The 12,968-nt window shown below is 33.5% G+C and overlaps 1 protein-coding gene across 9 annotated transcripts in view; it reads right to left on the bottom strand.

The window, feature by feature from the left end:
* The window catches only part of ADAMTS6 (ADAM metallopeptidase with thrombospondin type 1 motif 6), a 283,080-nt gene that overhangs the window by 65,713 nt on the left and 204,399 nt on the right, over nt 1-12,968 (bottom strand). For all 9 annotated transcript variants that reach the window (XR_006337768.1, XR_006337769.1, XR_006337766.1 and 6 more), the window contains 3 exons: nt 8,806-8,939; nt 7,057-7,180; nt 6,471-6,551 (listed from right to left, as the gene is read on the bottom strand). Coding sequence is in view for 5 of the 9 variants with exons in the window: in XM_043887166.1 (XP_043743101.1) it covers nt 6,471-6,551; nt 7,057-7,180; nt 8,806-8,939 (339 nt within the window). In the remaining 4 variants the exon portion in view is untranslated. The remainder of the gene's footprint in view (nt 1-6,470; nt 6,552-7,056; nt 7,181-8,805; nt 8,940-12,968) is intronic.

The raw sequence follows: 12,968 nt of genomic DNA, 5'->3' as shown, positions 1-12,968 counted from the left end.
TATATATATATATATATATATATATATATTATAGATGGATGCTCAGGTCAACACAAAGAAAGAAAGTATGACAGATACAGTAAATATGTAGGTAAACAGAAAATAATTCTTATTTTAAATTTTTTAAAAGAGTAACTGACTCTTTAAATAAAAAATAACAACAATGAATTGTGTTTATAACATACAAAGAAGTAAAATGTGCTTTTAAAAAACAACACAAAGGATGGAGGAATACAATGGAAGTAATCTGTTGTAAGAGTCTTGTATCATACATAAATGTTGCAATATTATTTGAGGTATATTGTAATAAAGATGCATTTTGTAAATTCTAGAGCAACTACTATTTAAATAGAACAAAGCAATATAACTAATAAGTCATTGTGTGTATGTGTGCTTAGTCGCTCAGTTGTGTCTGACTCTTTGGGAGCTCATGGACTGTAGCCTGCCAGACTCTTCTGTCCATGGGATTTTCCAGGCAAGAATACTGGAGTGGGCAGCCATTCCCTTCTCTAGAAGATCTTCCCGACCCAGGAACTGAACTTAGGTCTTCTGCATTGCAGGCTGATTCTTTACTGTCTAAGCCACCAGAGAAGTCCATTACTTGGAATACCATAAAACATTTGATAAGACAAAAAGAAAACATAAAAGGATAATAAAGGGGAAAATACAAGGACAGAATAGAAAAACAGCACGACAGACTGAAATCCAATGATTTTAATAATCCTACAAAATACAAATGATTCAGACATAGCTGACTGAGATAAAGTCTTCATGTCCTGTAAAGTTGGAAATATTTAACACGTGGCCCATTACAGAAAAAGTTTGTCAAGCCCCTGCATTCAGAGATTATATTTGAAAAACCAAAGATTGTTAGATACCATAAGAAATGAGAATCAAACAACATGTTGCCTAGAAGAAACATATTTAAGGTTCATAAACACCTACATATGAAAAGTGGATGAACAGAAGAGAATTTACAATGCAAGCACTAACAGAAGAAATCTGGGTTGCTAGATTAGTACCAGTCAAAACAGATGTGGATCAAAGAATACCATCAGAAATAAAGAAGAATATAGGATAATGATAAAATGTTCAATACATCAATAAAATCTAACAATCTTGAATGTCTACACACCTAACAACAAAGTTCGAAAATAAATGCAGCAAAACCTTACAAACTAATGGGAGAAATAAACAAATCCACAATTTCAGTTGGACATTTGAACATGAATCTTTCAGTATTTGCTGAAACAAACAGGCAGAAAATAAATAAAAATGTACAAGACTTCAACAAAACTATGAACCAATTTAATCTAATTGACATTTCTGGAATACTAAACCCAATACCACTATAATACATATTCTTCTCAAGGGCACATGGAACATTCACTACAAGAGTCTATGCTCTGGGGCATAAAACAAACCTCAACAAAAGAACTAAAATCATACAAAGTATCTTATCTGTCCATAATAGAATTAAAATAAAAATCAATAATGACATCTGGAGGCCCCCCAAATATTTAGAAATGGAATAATACCTTTTAAGCCATGATTTATGGTAAATAAGAAAATATTTTAAATTGAGTGTTAATGAGAAAACAACATATCAAAAGTATATGGGATGAAGTTAAAGCAGTGCTTAGAGGGAAATTTATAGTGCAAACTGCTTATTTTAGAGTAGAGAACAGACTTTAAAAATCAATAATCTAAGTTTCCATCTTGATAAGCTAGAAAAATAACAAATTAAACACAAACTGAATCACTTTGTGTGACTCACACAATAATAAAGAGAAGAAATAACAATAAAGAGATAATAAAGAGAAGAATGGGAATCAATATGATGGAAAATGGAGAAATAATAGGAAAGTCATTTAAATCAAAAGCTAGCTCTTTGAAACGACAATAAAATTAATAAACAAAAACTACTAATCAATTTAATCTAATTGACATTTACAGAATACTAAATAATTTATGGAATACTAAAGCAAAGGAGAAAAGGAAAGATATTCCCATTTGAATGCAGAGTTCCAAAGATTAGCCAGGAGAGATAAGAAAGTCTTCCTCAGCGATCAATGCAAAGAAATAGAGGAAAACAACAGAATGGGAAAGACTAGAGATCTCTTCAAGAAAATTAGAGATATCAAGGGAACATTTCAGGCAAAGATGGGCTCGATAAAGGACAGAAATGGTATGGACCTAACAGAAGCAGAAGATATTAAGAAGAGGTGGCAAGAATACACAGAAGAATTGTACAAAAAAGATCTTCATGACCCAGATAATCACAATGGTATGATAACTCACCTAGAGCCAGACATCCCGGAATGTGAAGTCAAGTGGGCCTTAGAAAGCATCACTATGAACAAAGCTAGTGGAGGTGATGGAATTCCAGTTGAGCTACTTCAAATCCTGAAAGATGATGCTGTGAAAGTGCTGCACTCAGTATGCCAGCAAATTTGGAAAACTCAGCAGTGGCCACAGGACTGGAAAAGGTCAGTTTTCATTCCAATCCCAAAAAAAGGCAATGCCAAAGAATGCTCAAACTATTGCACAATTGCACTCCTCTCACATGCTAGTAAAGTACTGCTCAAAATTCTCCAAGCCAGGCTTCAGCAATACGTGAACCGTTGAACTTCCAGATGTTCAATCTGGATTTAGAAAAGGCAGAGGAACCAGAGATCAAATTGACAATATCTGCTGGATCATTGAAAAAGCAAGAGAGTTCCAGAAAAACATCTATTTCTGCTTCATTGACTACGCCAAAGCCTTCGACTGTGTGGATCACAATAAACTGTGGAAAATTCTGAAAGAGATGGGAATACCAGACCACCTGATCTGCCTCTTGAGAAACCTGTATGCAGGTCAGGAAGCAACAGTTAGAACTGGACATGGAACAACAGACTGGTTCCAAATAGGAAAAGGAGTACGTCAAGGCTGTATATTGTCACCCTGCTTATTTAACTTGTATGCAGAGTACATCATGAGAAACACTGGACTGGAAGAAGCACAAGCTGGAATCAAGATTTCTGGGAGAAATATCAATAACCTCAGATATGCAGATGACACCACCCTTATGGCAGAAAGTGAAGAGGAACTGAAAAGCCTCTTGATGAAAGTGAAAGAGGAGAGTGAAAAAGTTGGCTTAAAGCCCAACATTCAGAAAACTAAGATCATGGCATCTGGTCCCATCACCTCATGGGAAATAGATGGGGAGACAGTGGGAGCAGTGTCAGACTTTATTTTTTTGGGCTTCAAAATCACTGCAGTAGTGACTGCAGCCATGAAATTAAAAGATGCTTACTCCTTGGAAGGAAAGTTATGACCAACCTAGATGGCATATTAAAAAACAGAGACATTACTTTGCCAACAAAGGTCCATCTGGTCAAGGCTATGATTTTTCCAGTAGTCATGTATGGATGTGAGAGTTGGACTGTGAAGAAAGCTGAGTGCTGAAAAATTGATGCTTTTGAACTATAGTGTTGGGGAAGACTCTTGAGAGTCCCTTGGACTGCAAGGAGATCCAACCAGTCCATCCTAAAGGAGATCAGTCCTGGGTGTTCATTGGAAGGACTGATGCTGAAGCTGAAACTCCAATACTTTGGCCACCTCATGTGAAGAGTTGACTCATTGGAAAAGACCCTGATGCTGGGAGGGATTGGGGACAGGAGGAGAAGGGGACGACAGAGGATGAGATGGCTGGATGGCATCACCGACTCGATGGGCATGAGTTTGAGTAAACTCCGGGGGTTGGTGTTGGACAGGGAGGCCTGGCATGCTGCGATTCATGGGGTCGCAAAGAGTCGGACACGACTGAGTGACTGAACTGAACTGAAAGAATACTAGAATGATTAAGAAAAAGAAGACACCAATCACCAATGTGAAGAATGAGAGAAGAGCCATCACTGTGGTTCCCATACGCATTCAAAGAGGATAATTAGGTAATATTACATAAAGCATTAAGCCAATAATTTCAACAACTTTATAGCTATTACAAAAACTGAATTTTTCATTAAAAACTTCCCACACAGAAAACACCAGGCTTCACAGTTTATTTATAATTGGAGGATAACTGCTTTACAATGCTGTGTTGGTTTATGCCATACATCAACATGAATGAATCATAGGTATACATATGTCCTCTCCTTCTTGAAATTCCCTCATATCTCCCACCCCATGCCATCCCTCTAGGTTGTCAAAGAGCACTGGGTTGAGCTTCCTGCATCCTACAGCAAATTCCCACTGGCTACCTATTTTACATACATACACTGGTAAGGTGTATGTATCAGTGCTACCTTCTCAATTTGTCCCATCCTCTCCTTCCTCCACTGTGTCCATAAGTCCGTTCTCTATGTCTGCATCTCTATTGTTGCCCTACAAATAGGCTCATCAGTACCAGTTTTCTAAAGATTCTATATATATGCATTAATATATGATATTTGTTTTACCCTTTCTGCCTTACTTCACTCTGTATAACAAGCTTTAGGTTCATCCACCTCACTAGAACTGACTCAAATTCATTTCTTATTATGGCTGAGTAATATTCCATTGGGTATATGTACCACAACTTCTTTATCCATTCATCTGTTGATGGACATCTAGGTTGCTTCCATGTCCTGGCTATTGTAAATGGTGCTATAATGAACACTGGGCTACATGTGTGGAAGACAATATTTGTAAGATATCAATTCTCCCCAAATTGATCTAGAGATTCCAAATAATCTCATTTTGTAGAAATTAACAAGTTGATTCAAAAAAATACATAGAAATGTAAGGGACCTAGCGAAGCAAATGGAGAAGGCAATGGCACCCCACTTCAGTACTCTTGCCTGGAAAATCCCATGGACGGAGGAGCCTGGTAGGCTGCAGTCCATGAGGTCGCTAAGAGTCGGACACGACTGAGCAACTTCACTTTCACTTTTCACTTTCATGCATTGGAGAAGGAAATGGCAACCCACTCCAGTATTCTTGCCTGGAGAATCCCAGGGACAGGGGAGCCTGGTGGGCTGCCGTCTATGGGATCGTACAGAGTCAGACATGACTGATGCGACTTAGCAGCAGCAGCAGTGAAGCAAAAATAATTTTGAGAAAGAACAGATTTGAAGACCTAATGCTTCTTATTTTCAAGACTTAATGGAAATCTCTATTAACATACAATGTGGTTTTGGTTTAAGGGGAGGGAACATCAACAGACCCATACAGTTATGTGAGATTGACCTCTCACAGAAATGTCAAGGTAGTTGAAGGGGAAACAATTGTCTTAAATAAATGTGCTATAGCAATTGAATATCTATGTGAAAATAATTTAACCTAAATCCTTACTTCATACCTTACATAAAGATTCAAAATGGACCAAATATCTAAATGTAAAAGCTAAACTCATAATTTATTTAAGACACACTGAAGACAGTCTTTGCAACCTTAGGGTAGGAAAAAATTTTAAGGTAAGATGTGAAGGCACAAACCATAAAAAAATTTACACATTATATCTCATCAAAACTAAAAGACACAATTAAGAACAAGCCACAGACTAGAAGAAAATATTCATAAAAGATATACTTGAGCAGGGATTTATAACTAGTATTTATAAATAACTTACAACTTCATAAATTTTAAAAAAGTAAATAGGTAAAATATTTGTTTAGGTACTTCACACACAAAAAATATCTCTATGGGTACAGTTAAAAAGACTGACAATGCCAAGAATTGATGAGGACGTAGAACAACTGGAACTCTTTTACATTCCTGGTGGGAATATAAATGATACAATCACTTTTAAAACAGTTAATTCAATCAATTTCTTATAAGGTTTTCTCATTTGTTTTTGTTTAGTCACTAAGTCATGTCCAACTCTTTCGTGACCTCATTATAGCCTGCCAGGTTCCTCTGACAATGGGATTTTCCAGGCAAAAATACTAGGGTGGATTGCCATTTCCTTTTCCAGGGAATATTCCAGATCCAGGGATTGAACTCATGTCTCCTCCATGGGCAGGCAGATTCTTTACTGCCAAGCCACCAGGAAGCATTCTTAAAAGGTTAAACATATATTTATCACATGACCAGATATTTCACTCTTAGGCTTTTTATCCAGGAGAAATGAAAATACATGTCCATATATAGCTTGTCTGAGAATGTGCAAAGAAGTTTTATTCATCATAGTTGAAGACAGCAAAGACCCAAATATCCATCAACAAATGAGTGGATAAATAAATGATGGTATATTCATACAATGGAATGCTATTTGGCAATAAAAAAGAAATGAACTGAACTATTTATTTTATGCAAATTATTTTTTAAAAATCAAACCACCAGTAAATAGTAAGGTGTAAACTGCTAATTTTTTGTTTAGTTCTTTCATGTGCAACTTCTTTTTTAACATCAAAGTGTTCTACCTCAAAGCTGTATGTCTTTTCCTTCCTGATACTGTGCTGCTTTTCCTCATTAAAATTTAAAATCTAGCAAAATATGCTACTTACCAATATAGTTCTTTGACATGGCAACTTCTCTGACTTCAATGTGAACAGAGCCTCTTGGTATCTGCACTACTTCCATGTAGCCTGGAACACAGAAGATTACCAGTAATAAGCAGCATCTGGAGCTTTCATCAGAAAATGAGTGTTTAGTAACCATTCAGCAGTTAAGTTTCCTTATTCTTCCATTCTTTCTATGCACTTTATTAAATTATAAGTAATGAGTAAATTCCCCTTTGGGCTCATGAATACATCTAGAGTATTATTTTTCTCTAAATCATCTCAAAATATCTTTAAAGCCTCAAAACATATAATATTGGTTCATGCCTTTTTTTTTCTTCCTCAACACAGGCTCTATGGGAATTCCCATCTTAAAGAAACATTACTAAATGAAGCCAAGTAGAAATGGAATAATATTTCCTTAAAATAACTAATCTGAAGCCACATTTAGTACTTAAAAGATTGAAAGCAATTTGGGGAGAAATCACTGTCTGCTTAAATAAAGAAATTTTTAAAATAAGGGGGAAATCAAGTAATTTGTCTATTTCAAGTACACCAGAGGTGTGAGGAAGAGTTCTTTCTACACACTCACCTCCTCTGGGCAACGAATCATTGAAGAACCCTTCAATGGCATCACATGTGCTTCCATCCCCTCCACAGACTCGACATCTATCTTCCCTAGCATCGGATCCCAAAATATTATCACAACCTACATGCTGAAAACAGAGAAGAATATTCAGTGCGCCAAAAAGAGGAACTCTTGGACCCACTAATCAAATGAATACAACTTACTTATCTACTTGCTTTTCCAGTAAAGGAAAACTAAACAGGAAATGTGAACCACTTCTACCTTCATTCTCTGGTAATTCTAGCTAACATTTCTCAACATATAATTTGAAAGAAAAATATTCTGATTCCCCAGGAATGTATACCTACATTTCTAGACTAGATTTCTTCTTCATTTATAGATACCATGCTTCAATTCTTAAAATATTGTAATTTGTTGGCAATGGGCTCTTATTTATAACCTCAATTAACTAAGAAAAAATGGCATATGGTCCTATACAACACGGGTGATAACAATAAGACTCTTTACTGAGCATTATGGTTTGCCCTTTCTAAACCACTGACCCTTAAGGATATCCAATTGTTAGTATTAGTGTCAAAGACTAGTTGTGGAATTGGTGCCTGGGTAAATCCCTACAAGTGAATACCTGTTTCCATCAGCTGAATAAAATTATCATAAAGAAAAAGATGTAAACATGTAATTTTAGAATCTGAAAGTCTACCTTTCTGTTTTGCATTTAATCATAGAAATACAGTTTGTATCTATATTTTTGGCATATTTGGGCACTTTATTTGTAACTTGTCTTTTAGCCATTAATATTAGGCATGTAGTCTCGGAATAAAACCTGTGCCAGGGTCTTTTTTATCTGAAAAACATTTTTATACTATCCCAGAAACAAGTTTTTCTTCAAGTAAATACATAAATACACACACACACACACACACACACACACACACACACACACACACACACTGCATCATCTGATATATAAGATACATTCGGAGGCAAGTTAATAAAGACAGAATTTGCAAGAAATTATAACATCAATTAAAGTAGACAGTGGTTTTTGTTTGTTTTTAAATCTTATCTTTCTCAGTTTCTGGCATTCAGTTTATGCTTATCTTTAAGGTAAAACAAAAGCAGACAAGGAAAAAAGTTAAGAGAACAGTGGCTTTTGTGGCTTTTCTTACGATAAGATTCATACACAGTTCTAGGAAAACACCATGGATTTGCTCCTGCAATTTCCAACTGACTGGTCTGGCTAATTCTCTGAAGTAAACGCTTTAAAAAGGTAAGACTAATTCTATAATGAAAACCACTATAAATGCTTCAAAAGAAGACAAAATGAGAAGAGCATAGCTATTTTACATTTTGAGGAAATATTTTGCTATGAAATACATCAAATATTCTTTCATTGAGAACACACAGTGGCCATACAAATAAGAATTGAATCCTCATTCCTTCTCTTTTGCTATCATCTTGTTTATAAGCAGAACATAGGAATAATGAAAATTAAATTCCAAAATATTTTCATAGCTCTAGCAATTCCTATAACTAGAACACCAGAATAAATCACATTTGCAAGGTGCTTGTGAATGGATAATTCTACCTTTAACTGTGTACATTTCTTATAGAAAATCAAATGAGTCCAAAATACTGCACTCTGTATTAAAAATTAGCACAGTATTAATTAGGAGCTACTATCTGAGAAAAAAAAGATAACAGCCTCAAAAACCCCAGCAAAAATGGAGTGAGATTCAAAGTCTGAGCAACCTTGCATTCTCCATTGATACAGATATCCAGTGAATCCGCATTGCACTGAGTCCCATCAATCACCGCAGGGGCGCGTTCAGTGTAGAAATTGTAACCTTCAGCCAAGCAGTTCAACGCACAAGGTTTTACCCCACCTGGAAGGGTAATAAATGGAGAGATAGGAGACGAAAGTAAATGGAGTGTTCCTAAGGAACAGTGATTCAATATTATCCATGGCAAATTTATGATTGATATAGACATCACTCTCTGTTCTATTGCTTTCTTTGCTAAAATTTCATGTTTATTTGCATTGCTTGTGCAACTTGACGGAGGATCTGCTGAGTAATATTATGGTTTTAAAATTTCAGGTATTTCCCATATATATTTTCAATATATTTCAGGTCAAAAGGGATCATAGTGGAGGTAAGTGAATATTGAAAAGAAATGGAGGAAATAAAAGCAATTTTTAAAAACTAAAAAAAGAAAAGTTTAAGAAGACCTTGAGAATGACCTCATAAGACAAATACAAATTTATGCAAATGATATCACTTGTTACTGAAGATGATACAAAAACTGGTACTTCAGGCAGAGATACGGTAGTTGTAAAATTAAACTTAAACCTGCTTTAAACATATCAGGGGCTTCCCTCACAGCTGGAGGTTAAGACTCTGTGCTTCCACTGTAGGGGGCGCAGGTTAAGTTGGAGGACTAAGGTCCCACTTGTCGCCTGGTGCTGCCAAAAAGTAAAAATTAAAAACATAAAAATAAATAAATATATTCCATGAATATGGCTTTAGCATGGAGATAAATTCTTATGAGATCAGTAAATCAAAGATAAAAATATATTAAATTTGAATAATTCTATGAGATCAATAAATTAAAGAAATATTGCATAGCATCATATGTATTTTAGCTTAAATAAACTGAATAAAAACTTAAAAATAAACTTTAATTAAAAATGTAAAAAAAATAAAAAAATAAAAATCTAATTTTATACTGTGAATAAATGCATATAGTAACTCGAGCATTTTTATTTTGTCACTGAAATCTGTATTTCAATGGTTGTATGTATTTTTCAAGGTTGATGTGAAACAGGTAAAAATAGATATAAATAGTAGCAATTTAAAAAATAAGAAGAGTGCATATCATAACTTCTCAGTATACTGGAAAAGCAGCAATAAATATGAATTTATTTTATTCAAAACTACACATAAAAAAGCTATTAATAAATACATAATTATTTTAAAATGCTTTCTTTTGAACTCTTGCTTTGGTATTATTATAATGACCTTATAAAATTTATCTTTGAAATAAAAAAAGACTAGTTCTAAACAAGAAAATTAGGCAGGAAGATGACATGCCTAGGTCTTAGTGAAGGTAGAAGCCAGATCTCTACAGGGTGAAGTAAAAGAGAAGCCAGCTGAGTAGAGGAGACAATAAGAGAGAACAATCCATTAGAGGAGATCACTGTTGACGTTTGTCATGTAAGAAGATGGCCCAATATTGCCAGACCTTCTGTTTTTTCAAGAGAAGATAAAAAACATTTTAAAACTATAAACTCTTCTTGGCAACTCATCTAAAGTTTTCAAAAATACTGTGGAATTTAAAACATGTATATAAGTAAAAACGGTTCCTGAACTGCCAGTTTACAACTTCTGGCTGAATTCCATGTTTTCTTCCATTTTCAATGTGTACAGGCTATAGAACTTCTATATAACTTATAATGTTATTATTAGGCTTAGGTTAATGATACATTTTGCTGTACTAAGCACAGAAATAACAAGTAATAAATAAAATAATTTCTTCCTGAACTGATAATCAAGGTATTATATTTATTTTTATAAGATTCTTGTGAATAAAATTGCTCTAAATTTCCACAGATCTTACTGGGAATTTTTTTTCATTACTACCCAATATAGTTCTTTCCCCATCTCTTTATTGCAATGCTTTGGAATTTAATACAGCTTTCATGCATCAGGTTTTAAAAAGAGAACCTGAGTCTTTTATTTATACAATTTTAGTATTAATTATGTAAGGCAGTATTTGATAGGCAGGACATATAAATGCTATGGTATATTCCTTAGCCCATTATGCTATATGATAATAATACAAATAAATTTATTCTTCTTTTATTGTTGAAGATGTGTTCAGCTTCCTCCACTACAATAGGTTTTTAGAAGAGGTAATGTTACTATTTCAAGAAGGGATTTAAGATGATTGAATGGAAGGTCACATTATCAGTTACCTTCATTTAAAGCTCATTATGAATTTAGGGTTAATTTACTAAGCACACAATTATCAAGATGCTAGTGATTAAATCTGTGAACTATTTCAGAGACTTACTTCTACAGTAAGACAAAACAATCCCAAATGTATATGTATCTAATAAAAGCAATTCAAAATACATGAAGCAAAAACTTCAACCACACACAAAAAGAAAAGCCGTAAAATACTTGAAGATTTTAAGACACTTCTCTCAGGAACTAATTAAAAAACCAGAGCAAAAGAAAATCATAAGGATTATATAAAAGACCTGAACAATATTATGTCAACTTGACATGATGATCATATAGAACACAATATCCAAAAATTGGAGAAAATACATCCTTTTCAAGTATACATAGAACATTCATCAAACTGGACAAGAAGCTGTATCATAAAACAAATTTTGACTAATTTTAAAAATTTAAATCATGTAGACTATTACTGATCATAATATAAATAAATTATACATCAATAACCAAAAAATCTAGAAAATTTTAAATTATTTAGAAATAAAAATAACATAGGTTTAAATAATACATGGGCCAAAGAAGAAATCACAATTTAAATGAGAAAATATTTTTAACTGAAGGAACTAAAAATATATAGAATTTTGGGAATGCAAGATAGCAAAATAAACCCCTCAACCAAAATAATAATAAGAGAAAAAAACTAATTAGAAAAAAGGATAAAAACTTTTTTCCTTTGAAAAGAGTAATAAAATTGATAAACTTCAAGCAAGACTGATCAAGAAAAAGAGAGAGGATACATATTATCAATATCAGAAATACAATAGTATATATCACTGCAGATCCTACAGATATTAAACAGGATAATAAGAGAATGTTATGATAGTTTTCTGCCAATAAATTGGCAACATGGAAGTAACATACATTTCCTGAAGACAAACTCAAAAACTGACATAAAAATAAAAAATGTGAATAACTCTGTATCTATTAATGGAGTTGAGTTTAAAATAAAAAAAAAAATTCTTTTCACAAAGAAAATACTGAGCCTAGATGGTTTAATTAGTAAAATCTGTTCTAAGGAGGAAATATTATCAACTCTACAAACACTTTCAAAGTAAATAAGAATTCTATTTCTGGAAGCCAGATTAACTTTGACACCAAAACTTGTCAAAACCATGAGAAGAAAAAATTTACAAATAAATATTCCTATGAAGATAGATGCAAACATCCTTAATTAAATATAAGCTATTAAGCCCAATAACATATAAAAAAGGTCATCAACACCTGGGGTTTAATGTGAAAAGCAAATGTTGGTTTGGCATTATAAAATCTATCAACTAAGTCACTCTATTAACAGAATAAAGAAGAAAACACATAAAATTGACACATGCATAAACTGTACTGAAGGGCCAAATCAGTTAATTAAGGGAAGAAAATAAAATAAAAAGGCAAAAAGATTGGGAAAAAAATAGTACCTATCTCCAGATAGCATGACTATTTACCAAGAAAATTCTAAACAATCTACAAAACAACTATTAGAACTTGTAAGGAAATTTAGAAGGGTCACAGAATATGTAAGTTAATATATAAAAATCAATCTTATTTGTATATATTAGAGCAAATTATTGAAAATGAAAAATTTTTAATCTTTATTTACAATATTGTCAAAATCATAAATTGCTCAGGAAAAGATTTACTAGAAGATGTGCATGACCTTAAACCTAAAACTATAAAGCACAGCTGAGAGAAGTTAAGTAAAACATGTGGAGAGATACCATGTTCATAAACTGGAAAATTCAATAGTTAGCATAGTAGTTCACCCTCTACTGATGCATAGATTCAACAGGACAACAATCATAAGTCCAACATGTTCTTCTGTAAAAATTAACAACTGACTCTAAAACTTATGTGGAAATGCAAAACCCTTAGAATATCCAAAGAGCTCTTGAAAAA

The sequence above is a fragment of the Cervus elaphus genome, chromosome 25 (assembly GCF_910594005.1).
Source record: "Cervus elaphus chromosome 25, mCerEla1.1, whole genome shotgun sequence".
Classification (NCBI taxonomy): Eukaryota; Metazoa; Chordata; class Mammalia; order Artiodactyla; family Cervidae; genus Cervus; species Cervus elaphus.
The sequence above is the reverse complement of the archived record's forward strand: the minus strand, read 5'-3'. Positions and strand labels throughout refer to the sequence as shown.